Genomic DNA, 19,999 nt, shown 5'->3' with positions numbered 1-19,999 from the left:
CCTCAGAACTGTGGGCAGACAAGCTGACCACTATGTCACTGTGCTTATTAGTGCCTTACTTAAACAATAAATAAATAATTGAGAATAAAGTCCTATCTTTAAAACAACTGCTCGTAAAAAAAAAATAATAATAAAACGGTGTAATATTACATAATAAATAGTAAAATTGTAAAAGAAAGTGAATTCCGCACAGGAGTTTGGACCCAGAGGTTCTAGATTGGGAGGAAGACGAACTAACCAATAGCTCACTGTGGTGCAAAATGTTATAATTAATAACTAAATATAAGGTTTATTTATGTAAACCGAAGATAAAGTTACATTGTGTGGAATAATTGTTTACTCACAATACAAGTACGGTGCAATCGCGTTTGTTGACAATTGGACCCTCTCGACCGCCGTAGGGCTGAATATTTGAACCCCCAAAAAGAATACGCTACAAGCTGATAAAAACTTTCCTATTTACGTCTACAATTCTTGAAAAACGTCATAAATATTAGAATTTTTCTTAGAAACAATACCAGTCCATATGAATTATTTACAGTCGTAACAAGTATGTTTTCTTTTAAACAACCCGGAAGTCAACCTCACTGGTCACGCATGAGGTTGGCGGGCAGCCGGTTGAGTGTCTGTTAGTTTTTATCGTTTCCCTTCCCTTACATTCCTCAAATTACTTACTAAACTTTTTTTCCCCCAAACAATTCGCTAAATAGGCGGAGTCATTCTCTTTCAGGTAAGATGACGACCTCACTCAGAATGGCGCCTATTTACACTTAAGCTACGTTAGCATTTAGCCTCCATGCTAGCATTTTATTGAATATTCCTTGCAGTCAGTGAACTATTCATCAACTTGTTTCAACTAGTTTAACGTCACTCACGTAAACTCCCATTTTAAACACCAAGTGACGTACACGACACGGTGTGTATTATTCCATGTTTTCGTTTCACTGCGCATATTTTTAATCTTGGTAGTTTCGTCGGCAAGCGGCAGACAGTCTGAAGTCATGCCGTCCAGCGCCGGACCCAGCAGCCCCGCCGCTGCTCTCGCTGAGGCGCTCGACAGCTCGGCCCGGCTCGTCGACCGACACCTGCAGGATGACCGCTGCTTCCCGGACCTGTCGGAGCTGCTCAGCGTTCCCTCACATAGTAAGTCACGGCGGGGATCCTGCCAGGACAGGAGCACCTGGAAGACTTCTATGCAGAGGCCTCTGTACATCAGTAAAAGTACAGATGCTTGTGTTAACAAAAACAAACTACAGTGGTGAAAGTAGAATTCATGATTCCACTCCTGTACTTTATTATAAGGTTGACACAACAATAACAACAAAACTGCACGTGTTTTTAAACAAAGAACAGCTAGCGTCAGCTCGATTTTTTATTTTTATTTTTTTAAAACGATATCAAAACAATGTGGCAACGACATCGCAATTCTCTTAAATAAGGTAATTGATGAAGAATATCTGGCTAATTTGAATCTGTTTCCGTCACCCATTATGCTCCCTGACGCTAATGTCCCCATTTTTTTCCCCGCCTTATAAAATCTCAAGGTCCCAGTAAATCAAAATCCTAACCGAGGTTCACCTCTCTCTGCTTGTCTTTTTTACGTCACGTCATCATCCACGGGGGTTGGAAAAATAGCAGCGAGCCTATTTGGAGTAGAAAGTACTAATATTTGGTTTTAAATTTAGGGAGTACAAACAAAGTCCTCAGAAAAATACTGTAAATACTTAAGTAAAGTACAGATACTTGAAAAATCTACTTAAGAGCAGTAACGAAGTATTTTGTACTACGTTATGTCCACCTGTTGCATTGTTTGAGGACTGGCTTATTGGGGAAGTCATGCACTGGTAAAAACCAAGGAAATTGGTTCTCAAACTTTTTACGCCAGCTATCACCACCTTAAGAAATACTTAGCTTTCCAAGTAAATAACTGATATTTTATTCCTAAAAAGGCTATTCAATGGTATTGTAAGCCACAGAAATATATTGCACAGTTTCAACATCAACACTGTGCATAATTTTAGAAAAATAAATAAAACAGTGCTTAAATAATTCAAAATGTATGACATAAGTTAAATCATAAAACCTAAATATAAGTTTGAAAACAAACAGTCTCTATTGATTTAATGCAAATTTATTGTAATAAAAAGTTAAATACAATGTAACTGTGCACATAAAGGATTCATAAAACATTTACCTAAATAAATGATTAAATAAAAACAAACAGTTCTTAAAGGGCCCTTATTTTGGCTATTTAGACCCCCAAAGAGTGAGTCTCTAACATGGACTTTGCATGAAAGTGTCCATTTAATTTCAAACCACACCTTGGTTTTGTCATACGAGTGTCCAGAAAAGGTCCCTCTGACAGCTACTTCTGTTTGACCCAGTTTTGTCTCCGCTTTGTTCATATTTGGCTAAGACCGCCTCTTTCCTCTGATTGGTTGTCTCTGTGTAGAAGACCCACTAGTGAGAGCATATGTTGACACTGCTGGCTCGGGAGTGGTCAAATAGGTGGAGATCTTTGCTAGTGACGTAGATAAGAATGGGAAATTCAAATTCAGAAAAACATCTGGAACTCAGGAATGCATAGACCGTGGAGCCAATATAACATCCCAAATACTAGAAAAAGTTGGTTTCGTAAAATATAGGACCTTTAGAGATTAAATGCAACTGTATTGATCTTAAAAGATAAATACAACTCTATTGTAGCCAGTGCTTATTTTGCATACCACTAGAGGGAGCCCACATACCACACTGAGAATTACTGCGCCTATGACTATGGCAGAGGTGGAAGTAAGTCACATAGAGTGGACCCCATCCCAGCATTTGATAATTGTCATTCTTAGGGAAACGTGTGGCTAGCTTGACATCTTACCCCTTAAATATTTAAGTACAATGAATTCATCTTGATTTTGTGACAAATGTTAACGTGCTGTCTGTGCCATTAGATATACCGTCCCTCTCCGGAGTATCGGACATGGACTATCCCCTCCAAGGTCCGGGTTTACTAAGCGTGCCCAACCTGCCGGAGCTCAGCGCCGTGCGCCGAGTCCCGCTCCCGCCGGAGCTGGTAGAGCAATTCAGCCGTATCCTTTTGATTGAAAATGTAACGTTGATACAGAAGGCTGGATTTACATTGCAAGTTAGCCAATTGATTATTATTATTTTTTTGGCTCTCAAGTGCCACATTTGGGATATATGTGTCAGGGCAGTGTAAATAGAAATCTAAACTACAGGAAAGCAGAAGCCAATAAATATGATGTAAATATGCTATATTTAACACATATAGAACATTAAATATGATGTAAATATGCTTCTTTAGAAATGTAATGAACATGAAATATTACTGTTGTGCTTTGAGATACGAGTGACCCGACTTCCGAGTGTTTCTAGATACGAGCTGTCGTTGGCCGATTTGTTTAATTTTAATTTTTTTTATTCCGCTTATTTAGACCTATATAACTCTTTAAACAATGGACATTTGAACACAAAAGGTGCAGCAAGACATAAGACAATGTAACAGTACTCACAGTCATATATATTTAGCTGAGAGGAGCTCTAGCTGTCTCTGTTATACTGCCCCCAGGTGGCCAAGGCAGGCACACTCGAAGGAGCAGTATTCAATTTATGCAATATGTGACAAAAACTGTTTGATTCCTTTTAACTATGCCATTACTGTATGTATGTTTTTATAAGGTGCAATATTAGAGAGTGCTGTTTTTCTCATTAAAAAAACAGATTAGACTTTTTTTTTTTGTGATTCTGTCATGGATTAGTGGAATTTCCATTTATTTCAATGGGAAAGTTGATTTGTGTTATGAGCCTCATCACGGTTGAATTAAACTTTTGTCTGCTGCAATGCTGTATATAACAATGCTTTATTACAGTTGAATAGTCCATTAAATATATATTTTTGGAGATTTCCATGTTTCACCTTAACTTGGTATGTAGATATGCAGTTCAACTGCATGATGGGAGTTTTTCCCGAGATTTCTCGAGCGTGGCTCACGATTGACAACGACATCTTCATGTGGAATTATGAGGACGGGTGAGTACAATCCCGTCAGCGTGAGCGACTGACAGATGCAACTCGTATGTGATTTATTTATTTTGTGGTAATACGCCTCGCAGGGGAGACGTGGCTTATTTCGACGGCCTCATCGAAACCATTTTGGCAGTCGGGCTGGTGAAACCAAAACAAGGTACGCATGAACACCTGAATACACTTTGTGTCCGTTTTCAACGAGATGTTTCATTTTTGTTTTCATTTTCGCAGGGATTTTGCAACCTCACATCCATTACCTGCTTGTGTTGGCCACATCTGTGGATGTTGTAATCCTGGGACTGAGCTTTCCAAAGGGCCACACTGGTGAGTTTGGGATGTAGTGCATAAGGCCTTTATCAGGAGGAAGGCTTTTATTGTTCCAAAATGCTTCATAGGTTCACGGTTGTCGGAATCACAATTATCCTTTTTGGGGCAATTTTAACTACCCTCATCTTTAAAGCGGATTTGAACCCGGCTCCTCAGAACTGTGAGGCGGATGTGCCACCCAGTACCTACCGTGCTGCCCGATTTTAATCAAGTAAAATCATTTTTTTCATAAAGTCCTGTAAAAGTATGCCTTTTCTTTTCTTGGAACATTAATTTAATAATGTAAAGTTCTAAAAAATAAAAAAGTTCTGTAAAATTATGACTAATCATTTAAAATGAGTACTTTTCCTCCTAATACTACTTTAATCAGTAAATTATAACTTTTCCCAAATAGTGACAACCTTAATTGTGTCAAATTAGGACCTTTTCCCTTGTAAAATGACTACTACTTATTTTCTCTTAAGTTTACTTTTCTGAGGTCAAATAATTTTTTTTTCTCATACCAAATTTATTCCAGGAAAAACACTGTAATTTCCCCTCATAATTATTCAAATTACAACTTTAGCATCATAAAATTACTTTGCATCCTCATAAAAAGTGTTCAGAGACACATTTTCAGATAAAAGATTTACTTTTGTGTAATTTCACACTTGCTGGGTGGGCAAGCATTCCAGACATACAACTATTTTTAAACATGCCATAAAAAAAATCTATTTTGTATACTATACATCCCCTTTAATGTACATTTTTAAGTTTTTAATTTATGAAATGTATGGCCACCCCTAGCTTGTGAATTTATGTTTTGTCTCAGGGCTGAACGACAGCATGTCGGGCGGCATGCAGCTGCTGCCAGACCCCCTCTTCTCCATCCCCACCGACAACACCTACATCCTCTCGGTCACCTCCACCGACCTGGGTCGCATCTTCATGGCGGGCAAGGACGGCTGCCTGTACGAGATCGCCTACCAGGCGGAGGCGGGCTGGCTGAGTCAGCGCTGCCGCAAGATCAACCACTCCAAGAGCTCCTTGTCCTTCCTCGTACCGTCTGTGCTCCAGTTCTCCTTCTCTGAGGACGGTAAGCACAGGGAATTCCTACATTGGGGGTATAAACTAGTATTTATTCATCAACCTTTTTTATTCCTCCTCCCTTCCTAATATCCTTCCCAGACCCAATTGTGCAGATTGCGGTGGACGACTCGCGCAACACGCTATTTACACGCTCAGAGAAAGGAGTCCTACAGGTATTACCCCAATTCTGTATGTGGTGTATATATCTTTTTGAGAAGTTAAGTACAAATAAACAACTCAGATAATGTGGTTGCACAAGTGTGCTCACCCTTTTATAACTGGGGAGTCAACACACACCCGCCATCATTTAAAGTTATTGACACCTATAAAGTTCAGATGTTTGAGTAGACATTTCCTCACATTTTTATTGCGCACTAGCAAAAACTATCGATGCGATGACTTTACCTTTTGTCTTTGACACAATACCAGGGGCTTGTGGGTGTTTCTGCATAATGGTATTTTCAGACACGGTTGTCCATCCATTGCTTGAAAGATATTCCCCTAGCCTAACTGCCAACTGTCAAGTCATGGGTGGAGAAACTGTGTGGGGGGCGACGATATTGTCTAAATTAAACACACTTTTGGCAAATTTCAAAACGTGTCGTTTACATGCACATTTTCAGATGTACAGTAGGTGGATCACAAAAAATTTTGCTTGGTTGTTGAATTTCACTCTTGATTAGTGGTCTGGCACTCCAGAGTACCAACTATTTATACACAAACACTGATAAGTCAGTTTTCCATAATATGTCTCCTTTAATCGGGGAAGCCATAGACTTGTGGTATTTGTCAGTGTACTGAAAAAAGTACCCTCTTTTCTGTCTGTCAGGTGTATGACCTGGGCGCTGATGGACAGTGTATGAGTCGCGTGGCCACCATGTCTCAAAGCAGCATTGTTGCAGCCGCCGGAAACATTGCCAGGTAACTCCACAATAAAGCATATTTCACTTAGTCCATCTTTAACCATTCTAGTAGAAACACAAGAGAACTCATGTTGGTTTTAAACTGATCCTATGTAGGACGATAGATCGTTCCGTCTTCAAGCCCATCGTCCAGATCTCTGTGATTAGTAGATCAGAGTCTTCTGACTGTCACCTGCTTGCTGTGACACACGCAGGTAAAGAGGAAAAAACAACACAATACAAGACAAATGCTCAAATTACATCTGATTGTTGGTATGTGCGTACCCCGCTTTACATCGTGCAGGTAGGCCTAATGTTGTGGAAGGTGTCTTATCTGTTAACATGTTTACACTCCTGATATTATAATTTTTTTCCACAGGTGTACGTCTCTACTTCAGCACTACGCCTTTTGCACCGCCGCAACAAAGGCACACGCCAGCGCGACCGTCCTTGCTCTCTCTGGTTCATGTCCGCCTACCGCCGGGCTTCTCCGCATCCTCCACACTGCAGAAACCCGCCAAGGTCCACAAGGCGCTGCACAGTAAAGGTAAACCCATAAGATAGAGGTTTTGGCTTATTGAGAATCTTCGATAATTGTTGATAATTCCTGCAGGTATTTTGCTGATGGCGGCTTCTGAGACGGAGGACAACGACCTCCTGTGGTGCATCAACCATGACTCATTCCCCTTCAAGAAGCCCTTGATGGAGACTCAGGTGGGATCAGCAAACCAGATTTACCATTGCAACATGACAACTAATACCTTGATGAACAGGGGTGGGCAATCTTTTCCCACAGAGGGCCCCGTAGAGAACAATGTAAGGATAAAGTGAGATTTTTATTCTTCACTTTCTCTTCTCTGCCACAAGTAGTGAAAATCTGTGAGTATTTGCTAGCATACTAGCTTGTAAACGAGCTGTTAGTAGCTGCAGTGGGAGAAAAGGAGAAACATTGACTTGATTTAAGTTTCGCTTTTGACTGTGCACGAGGTGCATTCAATGACAGCCAACAACAAAACAGGACATTTAAAGGCAAGTGAAGAATGTCAATGTATTAAACCTAACAACATCAACACTCCACCGGATGGTGCCAAAGTAGTACTTTAATTGCACACAAAAACAGCAAATAGTCAAGATTACTGCAGAAAATTGAGGCTTGGTCCCCCCAAAAATCCACAGATTTGTTAATGATGAACCACGAATGTACGGGGATTCACTGTATTTTTTTTTTTCAACTATGCCATGGGACAGTAAAAAAAAAGAAGCTGCAGGCCGCAAATGGCGCCCCTGCTCTATCACGTTGTATTGACTTTTTCATTATGTGATACAGCTCGTGTTTCACCTCCTTTGATTATGCAAGCATGCAATGATGCTTTATAATAAAGTCCTTTTTCCATGTAGATCATGTCTAATATTGATGGACACACATGGGCTATAAGCGGCATCAACGAGGAAAGGCCAGCCAGGATTTGTACTCCCCTGAACACGGACCTCATCCCCGTCACCGATTCGCCTGTGGTGGTCATGCAGCACAACATCCCCCCACAAAAATTTGTCCTCCTTTCAGCAAAGGTTTAAAGCTTGTTGGTGTGCAAGATGCAATGTTTAGTCCCAGTTCAGAATACTAACGGCAAGATTCTCGCCGTTCTTTAGGGGAGTCACATCTTCCAAAAGCTGCGTCCCGTGGATCAGCTCCGTCACCTGCTGGTGAGCTGTGCGGGAGGCGAGAGCGAGGAGATCGAACGCTTCTTTAAGCTACACCGGGTATAATCTTTATTTCTTTGACACGGGAGACCAGTGGACTCTCTGAACATGTTTCAACGTATCTGTTGTGTTCAGGAGGAGCAGGCTTGCGCCACAGCCTTGATCCTGGCTTGTTCCAATGCCGCTTGTGACAGAGAAGTCTCGCAGTGGGCCACCAGAGCTTTCTTCAGGTCTGATAACACAAAGATACATATTGTGCACACTTATTTGGTACACCACTATAGTAGAAGCATGTCTTATTATGTTGCAGCGCAGTTTTACACTCCTACAAATAGTAATGAAGGTACATGGTGTTCTGATGGACTTGCGATCCTCCGGCGGCAACGTAATGAGAATTTGTCCTTAACGCGGCGTAGTCTGTCCATCACTACCCTACGCTAACACTCTAGTAGAAATCTTAAACAGAACCCAGGCTCTGTGGGGCGACCATCGGCCTCGGCCGGTTGGTTTGAGATGGAGAGACAGAAGGTAGATAAAGAGAGAAAATAGGAGCCAGGGGAGGGACGAGAGAACAATGGGCACAACAGCAGTCGTATCAACAACAGTCGTAGTCCCATGATGGCAGCAACAACAGATCACTGTGAAAGCACACATCCAGTAGAGGAGAGAGCGAAAAACAAAGAGGGAACAAGTTAATAACATACTACATAGATGGTGATGAGGTGAGAAGGCTAGAAGAGGAAGTGAAGCTCAGTGCATCAAGGGAGAGCTGTATCGTACGTCCATACATAAACCAGGGACGCCCTGTATTGTTAAATGTACGTATACATCATTAGATATGGAGGAGAAGCACAGATGAGATTTCCCGCAGCTATGTCACCACCCAGCAATGTTGGACCCATGATGAGCTCCCCAGCACCTGGTGAGTGCATGCTCAACGTGACCGTGTGTGTGGGGGGGGGGGGACTCCCCAACCATTTTATTGCCTGATATTCAAATACTGTATGATTTGTTCCATCCAAAAGGCATTTTGCCTCCACCGCTGGCCACACCCTTTGGTCCAATGCACTCTGGGTCTGCCCCCATTACACCGATGTCTGTTGGGCCAGAGGTGATTTTCTCCGGGAAGCACAACGGCATCTGTGTCTACTTCGCTCGCATTCTCGGGTCAGTATGCCCGAATAATCATCAATATGTGGTGTCCTCGTATCAAACCAGTGTGGAGGACTCATGTTTTGTCCATTTTTCTTCTTTCCTCGCTGGCTTCTCACAAACAGAAACATTTGGGACGGGAGCCTAGCAGTGGAGAAAACCATCAGCAAAGGAAATCAGACTGTCAGTATTGTAAGTATAATTTATAAAGTGCCTTTGGGTCCCCTTAAAGGAGCTTTGTTATGTTTTTTTTAATTTTTTCACAATTTGAATGTAAGCTCTCCGACATTCTTCTGTCAAAATAAACAAAGGATAAAGAATTACAACACTTTAGGATTCACTTGTCACGCTCTGATTCAAATTACTCTATGGGGTATGCAAATGCTGAGTAAGCTTTTACTTGGGGGAAATTGGCAACTTTTCTAACTCCTCTATTGACTATTGGTCAAAAGAAAAAGCAACTCGCAACAATTCTAGTGTTTTTGTGGTCTTATAAGAGACTTCTGAAGACTTAGACTCCCTCCACAGCAGGATATGTTCACCCCTCCACGTCCAGACTTCAAAAGAATGACGCCTTTGCAAAGCCACCTAGGCTCCTCGGGTTGCAATTATTAATGAAATAACTCAAATAATTCAATTACAAAATAGGTAGATGCAAAATCTCTGCCTCAAAACGTCACATGGATCATTTTCCACATGGACTGATGTTAGGACAGTCACACGCACCACTCCATGTCAGCAAGACAGGAGAAAAGATTCTATAAATGACAATGTCCAAAGTATGGGATCATTTCACAGTTAAAAGATGAAGACAAAGTGCAAGGTGTACAACAACAGCACGTCTACATTTGCCAACACAGAAGGTAATGTAAGAGTCGATGTAAGCTAATTTAATATAGCCAAGCATCGCTAGTCAGAACATTTTGTAATGCCCCCGCAAGTGGTCAAGGAAAGACACAGCCACCGGCGCACTTTCCCTTTACTGAACAAACATTAAGAAAACAAACGCGTATGAATCTCATTCATTTACGAGTTGCCGATGGCCACAACTCATGTCGAGTCACTCAACACACTGTTAACAGCCAGCCATTTCTACACTGTCATTTGCTGACGCCCACGTCACTCACTACGTCAGACCCCGCCTTTTAAAGCCATGCACACTCAAAGTCACAGATATAGTGTGGAATATGAGGATGTACAAGAATAATACCTTAATACCTCAGATGTACGTGTTATTTTGTTTAATAAGGCAAAATTAATTATTTTCAGATTACTCAAATATTCAATGGGATAATCGATAGAATTTTCGATTCTAAAAATATTCGATAGCTGCAGCCCTAAATTTAAGTCTCCTCATACATTTTCAGAAATGGGCAATAAGTCAATTTTCATAATGTGTCCCCTTCAAAACTATGCTCACTATGTCTAATCAATGCTCTTAAACACTCCTTATCATCATCACAGTTGGGAAGCAGCGTTGCTTCGTTTCATCTGGAGTCGGTCCTTCTAGAGCTCCACGGGTTGAAGGAGTTTCTGGACAAAAACTCTCAGTTCAGTCCATCCTCTCTGAGCGGCTCAAGGTACGATATGGAAGTCAACATTTACTTACATACATTTAAAGAGATACAGTAACTACAGGCTTAACTTAAAAATGTACTGGAAACGAGTACTGATGAAAAAATGTCTTGTAAGCTCACCATTTTGATTCTGCTTCCTTTTGTAGCTTCAACTCCCCTGGGAATCTGCAGCAAAGACTGCTGGGATTTATGCGGCCGGATGGCGCCAGCTCTCAGCAGGTCCAGCAGGAGCTTCAGAGGAAATATCACAGTGAGTGATGAGAATCCGGACAGTTTTGTTTATAGGCTACAGAGCCTGTTTTGCTCCTTTTTCTAATGTAGCTACACCACTGTAAACTACAACCCCAATAATAAACACATTGTAAATTGTGATTCTTGTTTCCAGCCAAGGCTCAGGTCTATGAGAAAGTTTCCTTGCAGAGCATCCAGGCGCTAGTACACCGCTCCTATCAGACTCTAGCCCTCTGGAAGCTTCTCTGCGATCATCAGTTCAGCCTCATAATGTCAGAACTGCCCAAGGTAGCATTTACACAATCACTCCAACCTCCACTTTTACGCTACCGCTTTCTTAATATCTCTCCTTACCAATCTTTTTAGGAGTTTCAAGAGCAGATGAAGGGAGCGAGTTTCAAGGATGTGGTGATCCGGGGCAAGGAGCTGTCGGGAGCCCTGGTCACGGCGCTCATTAACGTCTACATTAAAGATAACGCCTCTGTGGATGCCATCAGCAATCACCTGCGGGACCTCTGCCCGCTGCTCTACAGCACCGACGACAGCGTCTGCTCCAAGGTAAACGGCGGAGCCAATAAATTGAAAGTTTGCTTTCTTGTTGACACTGCTTGGGTTTACAGCTAGTCGTGTCTGATTTAGTGGTGTCCTCTGCTGGTTGCTGTTAAATAGCGAGCTCCATTTTGTTCTATACACCTGTAACGTAGCATATTTACACATCATAGGTGAATAGCTGTGTTTTACGCTTCCCTGACGCATATCCAGATTGCGTCACTTTAGAGAAAAGAAATCGGAATTGTGTCACTTGAATTACCCAGTCACTTAGGCTTTTACATCAACAAATAGTTTCATCATACTCGTTTTGGGATTTAAAATATTGATGTTCTTTCACTCAGGCTAACGAGTTGTTGCAGAGCTCCAAGCAGATCCAGAGCAAAGTCGATAAAGAGAGAACCCTGAGAGAGTCACTTCGTCTCTACCAGCAAATCAGTCAGCACACTGACCTACCACTGGTTTGCTCCCAGTACAGACAAGGTAGCCTATAACTGGACACCACCGTTATCACCGCTTACGGCCGTCCTGTGTATAATTGGTGCAAATGTGCTACATCTCAGTGCGTTTCTATGAGGGTGTGCTCGAGCTGTGCCTCACGGCGGCTGACAAGAAGGACCCCCAGAGGCTGGGTCCCCATTTTTACAAAAATGGAGAGCCTGAGGAGGACCAGGCGGGACAGCTGGCCTTCCAAGAAAGGTAATATTAGCAGTAAGATTATACCATTTCACTTAATTGATCTGAAACTTATTTGTTTATTCCAAATGATGTCTTTGTTTCTCTGTCCGTGCCAGCGACGTATAGTGACAGGCAGAAAATTAAATGCTTCTCCAGTAGGCAGAAGGTACAATTAACCTGTGAACCCAACTGTTGGAATTCATACGACAGAATAATAACTCGATGTTCAACTCAACCTGCCCAGATTTGTTAGTAAATCTAGACACCATCGTTATTTCAGTACTCAATGTTCTCTCGCGATAGTTTGGTAACGAGCCCCTACTGTGGCCCCGCTGCATTGCATATTTTTTTGTGTAAATTGTCTATTGCAGAAATTATATCACAGAAATCCACAGTTTATAGCGATTGTTTTTCTCAGAATGAGCACTCATGCTTGAGCTGCTGTGGCCACAGCTCCTGCCCAGACACTCCAACAAAGACTGTCTGATGTCACATGCCACTCCACCAGGCCCCGCCTCTTAACTCATTCACGGCCAGCCATTCCTCATATTAGCAGCATTAGAGCATTTTGACTGATCTTTCAAGATCCACAGAATAATGTGTTCTGTGACAATATAAGCAATTGGCCTACCAAAAGAAAGAGTCCTTTTTTTTCCACCTGAAAAAGTTTGTTTCTAGATTTTTTTTAGTTCTTTCATAATCAGCGGTTGAACATGGAAAAGCGGAGAAAACGAGCTTCCTCTGAAAAATGTCAAGCAGATGCTAATATATTTTGCTTATGTGACACCTCAAATTATACGGCTAAATGGCAATTCATTTATTTATACACATACAAATAAGAAATGCGCCATGAGCAACCCTGACTCACCGCATGGCTCGAGCTGAACGTCAGTGGCTTTTTCACTCACAATCGCGACTCAGATTTTTCTACTACCTACTAATCGACGTGACAAGCCAAGATTCACCGCCTAGTCTTTATCTTCTACTCAAAAGCTGTGCTGATCTCAAATCTGAAGGGATGCAATGCCGCCATCTATAGGAATTTGTTAGTCATTACAGTGGTTTACAAACCTGAATTTCACAGACAAGCTGGGGGAGACCCTCTTTCATGCCTACCCACTAAAAAACGTACGATTGAATTCAAGTTGACAAATTTGAATGTCGAAGTTGGTGATTGAGTAAAGGCACATATCATAGTGTTTTCTATACAGTGAACTCCCACTATTAGTGAGAGATGGGGACCAAGCCCTGCGGCGAATGTCAAAAATCTGCAAATAATTGATGTCCCCACAAAAGGTGGTTGTAATTGCATATAGATGCCACAAGATAGTGACAAAGCACTTAAAACGGAGAGGCGGATAAAGCACCAACACCATACATCTTGCATAAACACGATCATGGACCCGTGTTACATGGACAACTGTATTTAGTAGTTATTCAAACCACCTTCACCTGAGGCTCAACAATAATATTAGGTAGCATACTAGCCTAAATAGCACACTGACATGACATCACACACGAGCAAACAAATATGCGTATTAGTGCTTTACACAAATTGTATTAAGTCATTAAACTCACAAGTAAACACTGCAATAAGCTGCAGTAATTTGTTGATGGTTTTTATCCCTGACATTTTCCCATATTAACCCCCCCCCCCCCCCCGGCAGGCTATTGTGTTACAAATGCATCACGGACACCATGCAGGAGCTGGTGAACCAAAGCAAAGCGGCCCCTCAGTCCCCCAGCGTCCCAAAACAGCCGGGGCCTCCCGTCCTCACCTCGGATCCTAACATGCTGAGTAATGAGGAAGCGACAGCCCATGTGAGTGAGAAATTGATGTTTGGTTCTGTACATTTTTCTGCATTTTTTAATGAGAACCTCTTTCCGCCGTAGTTTGAGCAGATCTTCGGTCTGGCCCAGAGGTCCCAAGACGAGCTGTTTCATATTGCCCTGTATAACTGGCTCATCCAGGCTGATCTGGCGGACAAGCTGCTAGAGGTACCGTCTGTTTAATTAGGGCCAGAGCAACAGGTGGTACTTCCTCAGTACAGCCCTGCGGGAAGTTAAAATAATCCCACCAATTTCACAGATAAACCTTAAATTGGGTGGGCCTAAAAGGACGCAGGACCCATGAAAGTAAACGGTGAATTAATAACCCATTTTGGGCTGATTCCAGGGCTTGTACTTTGACTAACTCCTACTGGGTGATTTGCCCAAATGAGCCCCAAATAATTTGGAAGCATGTATACTGTGTGCGGCGCAGGCCGTCAAAATGTATCATTTGGAGGATTGGCAATGAAAAGGGCGTGTGAAGGCCAGTACAAAATTTTAACAATTTTAAATTCTGTTTTCCGGTTGGCTCCTCTGTTGTCCAGGTGAATTCGCCATACCTGGAAGAGCATCTCATGCATATGATCAAGCAGGATCAGAGCAAGGTACACAACATGGACCTGCTGTGGCGCTACTACGAAAAGAACCGCAACTTTGGCAAGGCAGCCCACGTTCTGGCCCGCCTCGCCGACATGCACAGGTGTGTGAACACGCCACCCTGAATGATGACGATGATGTCATCTTTGAATCACCATCAATGTCCCTCTCTTCTGTGCACACATGAAGCACTGAGATCTCCCTCAAGCAGCGCCTGGAGTACTTGGCCCGGGCCATCCTGTCTGCTAAGAGCTCCTCCTCCATCTCCGCTCAGGCGGCAGATGGCGAGTTCCTCCATGAGCTGGAGGAGAAGATGGAGGTACAGTTTAGACGGTCTTGAGCCCGTGAAAATAAAGTATATGTAGTGGTTTAGGTTAATCATTTACCATTGTTGGCCTTGACCATTTTCCAAGCAGTGTTTGTATAACTCAATCACTGTCAGCCTTCCCAGTTATATTTGACTTCTAAAGCCGTCAATGGCAGTGAATGTCTTAACATACCCTCAAACACTTGTATCTCAAATCAACTTTCCCATTGAAATGAAAAGAAATGCCATCAATGCGTTCCCTCCCCCCAAAAAACACCAATGAAAATTTTTGTAACATGTTTTTTAACAAGAACAATAGCACTCTACATTATGGTACATCATAAAAACATACGGGTAAGAACATAATTAAAAAATGTAAAGAATTAAACAGTTGATGCATCATAGTTTCAAGCTTCAATACAGTACATTGACATTAGGCTGCTCCTGGTGTTTGCCCCTTGGCTCACGGGAGAGTATAATACAGACATAGATAATACACAAAGGAGATAGATGGTCACAACTGAGTAACTTAATATGCTGCAGTAATAGCAGTTTTTCGCAGAGGATAAAGAATATATGCCTTTGAGTATTATGTCTGTCTACATGTGTTGCTGTACTGTTTGTTCAAATATTAGTTGCCTAAGCGGTTATAACTACTGCGACGTTGGTGCTAGTTTCATTAGCCTTTCCAACTCTACTCTAGCTTTAACTCTAAAAATGTAAAAATCCGCCCACCCGCGTAATGCCGCTCTGCTTTCTTCTAGCTGGTACGTATCCAAGTCCAGATTCAGGAGACACTGATGCGACAGTACTCCAATCATCCTTCTGTGAAAAACGCCATCTCTCAGTTGGATTCAGATCTCATGGACATCACCAAGGTAACACGTGCCAGGTTATTAGCATCTTACGCCTGTACTATACAGTACGATTCTGGACATGTCAGACAAAAGATTGACGATTGTAGGGAAAATCGCCCATCGTGGCTGAAGAACGGTAGTGGTACATCTCATTGTGACACAGGGTCATGTGTCGCGGCAAATAATCCTTTATCACTTAATTGGCCCGAGAATTATTTTCTTCCTACAAATTATATATTTTTGTTTATCTATCTATCCCAGTGAGGAACAGTGACTGGCAGAACAATTAATTGGTCTTCCACTAGATCAGTGACAATCACTGCCCAAGTGCAGTTCAGTTCTACTTAACTTTTTAGTACAAAACATCCATCCATCCATCCATCCATCCATTCATCCATTCATCCATTCATTTTCTTCCACTTTGTTTAAGCATGGAAGCCCAGACTTTCCTCTCCCCAGCCACGTCATCCAGCTGTTCCGGGGAGATCCCGAGGCGGTCTCAGGCCAGTCGGGGATGTAGTCTCTCCAGCGTGTCCTGGGTCGTCCCCGGGGCCTCCTCCTGGCAGGATGTGCCCATGATCATCATTCTTTCAGTATTCATACTTTTTGTGAAATTTTCATGTGATATCTTGCTAATTTAAAATAATAATAATACATTAAACTTGTATAGCGCTTTTCATGATACTCAAAAATGCTTTACAATTGCACACATTTATTCACTCCACAGTCACACTGCGGCGGTGGTAAGCTTTTTATGTAGCCACAGCTGTCCTGGGGCAGTCTGACGGAAGCATGCCATTCTGCACCTACGGTCCCCTGCGACCACCACCAAACATCCAACTACATTCATTCATGGGCAATGTGGGTTGTCTTGGTCAGGGACACAACGATATGAAGCGGCGGCCGTCCGGTTGCAGCGCGCCACGCCGCCCACAATATGTGTTTGCCTCATTAAAGGTTGCGCAACACTGCTTTAGGCAATGGGAGTTGTTTGAAAATGTGATGTGTCCTGTGTGCAGCTCTACGGGGAATACGCTGACCACTTCAAACTGTCCGAGTGCAAGCTGGCCATCATTCACTGCGCGGGACACTCTGACCCGATCCTGGTGCACTCGCTGTGGCAGGAAATCATAGAGAAAGGTAACGGCCCTACAACACAAACAAAAAAGGTAGCATTTTGCTTTCATCGTTATTTGCTGATTTGTTGCCAATCTTGTCTCACAGAATTGGCAGACACGGTGGCTATGAGTCCAGTGGACAGGATGAGATCCCTCAGTTTGAAGCTGGTGTCGCTGGGCAGGATCTATGCGGGAACGCCGCGATATTTTCCATTAGGTAAGCATTAATCTCTCATTGCTGTGCAATTTACGTTGTGTATACCTTGCTGTAGTTGGGATGCTGGTGATTTAACTCGTAGTGGTATAATTACAATCATTCCTCGCCCCCACAAGTCATCAGTATGCCTGTCATTACAAGCAGCTTGTTCAAACCTGTCCTCTCTGTGGACTCTTACCAGGGTTTGACTCCCTACAAGCGTGCAGTGTTATTACTATTATTGTGTGTGTTTTCCGCTTTGTGTGTGCTCTTTGTAAAAAGTGTTGTGTATGTAAAGTGGGTTCTGTGTGTGAGTGTTGATGTGTAATGTGTGTTGTTTTAAGTGTGTGTGAATTGAGTGTTCTTTGTGTGTATAAAGCGTGAATGGTGGTGTGTAAAGTGTGTGTTGTTTTTCAGGTGTGTATGAAGTGTTTGTTTTGTAAAGACTGTATGCGTGTATAAAGTTTGGATGTTGGTGTGTAGTGTGTGTCGTGTCAATTGTGTTCTGTTTGTAGTGTGTGGTGTAAAGTGTGTGTTTTGTAAAGTACATAAAGTGTATATGTACCGTGTGTGTTGTGTGTTTGTAGAATTCCTGGTGAAGTATCTGGAGCAGGAGGTGTGCCGCCTCAACTGGGACGTGGGCTTCGTCACGTCCACCATGCAGGAGATCGGGGTGCAGCTGCCGCGCCTTCTGGAGGTCTACGACCAGCTTTTCAAATCCAGGGTACAAGCCTCAAATCACATATCCTCTTGCAGTTATCAGTCATTTTTAAAAACAAATAGCAGTACATTTGCATAAACGTTGTCCCTTGTAGGATCCTTACTGGCAGCGTCTGAAGAAGCCTCTGCACTTGGTGGAGTGCATCCACGTGCTTCTGTCGGGTTACGTGGACGACCCCAGTAGAGTGCCCACGTATGACAGGTAAGCCGCTTCGCTAGCAGTTCCATTTCGGGCATCCAGAGGGAGCTGAAACGTCAGAGGGTCTCTGTCAGTAGCCCCTTTCGCACCGGCTAATAATATTTGAAAGGTGATGTGACAAATAACAAGTAATTGGTCACTTTTTAAAGCTATACTAAAGTGTAACCTTGTGAGATCCTCAACATTGCTCATCTTAGCTCATTCGTTCACGACTTTATTCTCGTAATATTGAGAAAATATACTATTTGTTTCTTAGGTATAGTACTTTTTTCTTGTAATATTACGACTTTAATCTAAAAGAAAAGAAAACTATTCCTTGACAATATACCACTTTATTCTCAAAGATGCATAATTATAATCTCAAAAATAGACTTTTTTTTTCTTCTCGTAATTAAACATATTTAATCGGAAAAATTTAAACAAGGTTTTAAAATGACACAACTTTTTTTTGAAAATAGGACTTTATTCTTGTGATATTACGACTTAAATCTTGACTTTTTATCTTGAAAGTAAGGGATTTTTTATTTTACTTTATTATGTGTGTTACTACTTCCTACCGCACTGGAGTTAACGAAATTAACGGCAACTCCGTAGGCTATAACTCCAATTGCCAACAAATTCTTTCCCCTCCGCCTCAGACGCCGCTTCACCAACGTGTGTCTGGACAACATCTGCGGCTACCTGGTGGAGCTGCAGTCCCTCAGCCCCAACGCCACACTCCAGCACACCATCGGCAACTTTAAGTCTCTGCAGGCCAAACTGGATAAACTTCACTGACGTTCGCCGCGCTCCCTCTGTTGCCTTTAATCGCTTAGCTGGTAAATCTGTCACATTTGTACGATGGAGACGGGATTCAGGTATCAGTCAGCGTTATACAATACTCACAAAAGGTTAGAGGTGAAATAGCAGAATGAAACCTAAATGAACAGTTGGACATGTGAATTCAAAAGTTTAGAGAAGGTCGAATTGAGTTCGGCTGTAAAGTGTATAGTGCAATTTAGGTTCATCCTGAAATTTCTCCCCAAAGCCAAAGATTCCTCACTTTTTGTGAGTAAGTAGTATATCTTATTTTTTAGTAATATGCCAAGTATGACTATTCATGACACCACAGTGCAAGGATAGTACCGTAAGGAGACTGAAGAAGCAGGTTTAACTTATTTAATGCTTAATCGTGTTCCAAAACACAACATTGAAAAGGTTGTAAATATAGTACATGTACTCCTATGCTTTTACAAGAGAAGACAGACAGACATCATCACCTTTTTTTTTTTTTTTTTTTTTTTTTGGACAATGTACATAAAACCAATTTGAATATTTTTATAATGTGTTCATGAGGCTGTTTTTCCACTTTTCGGCACAGTTGCCTCCAGCCTTGCTATTGCCCGCCGCGCAACTAGCTGCCTTAAAATGGCGGCTGCGTTGTTCGTAATGTGATGTCGCAGAGGGATGTCACGTCTTTGTGTTCATGCAATTACGTTTAATTAAAAACGGCACTCAAGGCCTTCCCGTACAGTCATCACAAAAGGGAACGCTTAAATGGTTGTTGTCTTTTCCTTCCAATTAGTGTAAGCGCTTTGATATTTTAGCCTGGTGGAAATAAAGAAGTTTGGACTTGACTTTTTGTGGATTATTATCAATGCATTGTGTTAAAAAAAAACAAAAAAACAATGCATTGTTATTATACAAATTTATTTTGTCCACATAAACAAAAACAGGTGCATCTCAATAAATTAAGTGTTATGGAAATTACAGTCCATAGATAATTTGGATGATTACAGCTAACAAAAACACAAACATCCCAAGATATTAAAATATTACATAAGAAGCGATAGTTTTTAATTTTAAAATTGAGTAAGAATTGGCACTCTGGAAAGTCTTTTTGTTCTTCTAGGACATCTAATTACTTAGATATTCATATTTCAAATGGGGAAACCCTGTATACAAATGT

At 42.0% G+C, this 19,999-nt stretch overlaps 1 protein-coding gene across 1 annotated transcript; it reads left to right on the top strand.

Annotated features, from left to right (window-relative positions):
- Positions 1 to 564: 564 nt before the first annotated feature.
- Positions 565 to 19,667, top strand: nup155 (nucleoporin 155). Its single transcript, XM_061800274.1, has 34 exons — positions 565 to 730; positions 970 to 1,143; positions 2,946 to 3,083; positions 3,949 to 4,045; positions 4,129 to 4,199; positions 4,274 to 4,366; positions 5,181 to 5,444; positions 5,537 to 5,610; positions 6,267 to 6,358; positions 6,457 to 6,554; positions 6,719 to 6,886; positions 6,953 to 7,053; positions 7,738 to 7,908; positions 7,990 to 8,100; positions 8,176 to 8,270; positions 8,877 to 8,962; positions 9,066 to 9,207; positions 9,318 to 9,384; positions 10,657 to 10,772; positions 10,916 to 11,019; positions 11,155 to 11,288; positions 11,367 to 11,558; positions 11,894 to 12,032; positions 12,113 to 12,248; positions 13,895 to 14,048; positions 14,121 to 14,225; positions 14,603 to 14,757; positions 14,844 to 14,973; positions 15,726 to 15,839; positions 16,838 to 16,958; positions 17,043 to 17,153; positions 17,720 to 17,856; positions 17,948 to 18,054; positions 18,690 to 19,667. The coding sequence occupies exons 2-34, from the start codon at positions 1,002 to 1,004 to the stop codon at positions 18,826 to 18,828; spliced, it is 4,104 nt and encodes a 1,367-aa protein (XP_061656258.1). The 5' UTR covers positions 565 to 730; positions 970 to 1,001; the 3' UTR covers positions 18,829 to 19,667.
- The last annotated feature ends 332 nt before the right edge of the window (positions 19,668 to 19,999 follow it).

This window comes from Phyllopteryx taeniolatus, chromosome 15 (genome assembly GCF_024500385.1).
Source record: "Phyllopteryx taeniolatus isolate TA_2022b chromosome 15, UOR_Ptae_1.2, whole genome shotgun sequence".
NCBI classification, from domain to species: Eukaryota; Metazoa; Chordata; class Actinopteri; order Syngnathiformes; family Syngnathidae; genus Phyllopteryx; species Phyllopteryx taeniolatus.
This window is presented reverse-complemented; position numbering and strand designations above follow the sequence as displayed.

Coding starts and splice junctions, on each gene's coding strand:
- nup155 (XM_061800274.1), top strand. CDS start 1,002: ATGCCGTCCAGCGCCGGACCCAGCAGCCCCGCCGCTGCTCTCGCTGAG. Junction 5,445..5,536: donor GTTCTCCTTCTCTGAGGACG/GTAAGCACAGGG, acceptor TATCCTTCCCAG/ACCCAATTGTGCAGATTGCG. Junction 17,154..17,719: donor GCCGCGATATTTTCCATTAG/GTAAGCATTAAT, acceptor GTGTGTTTGTAG/AATTCCTGGTGAAGTATCTG.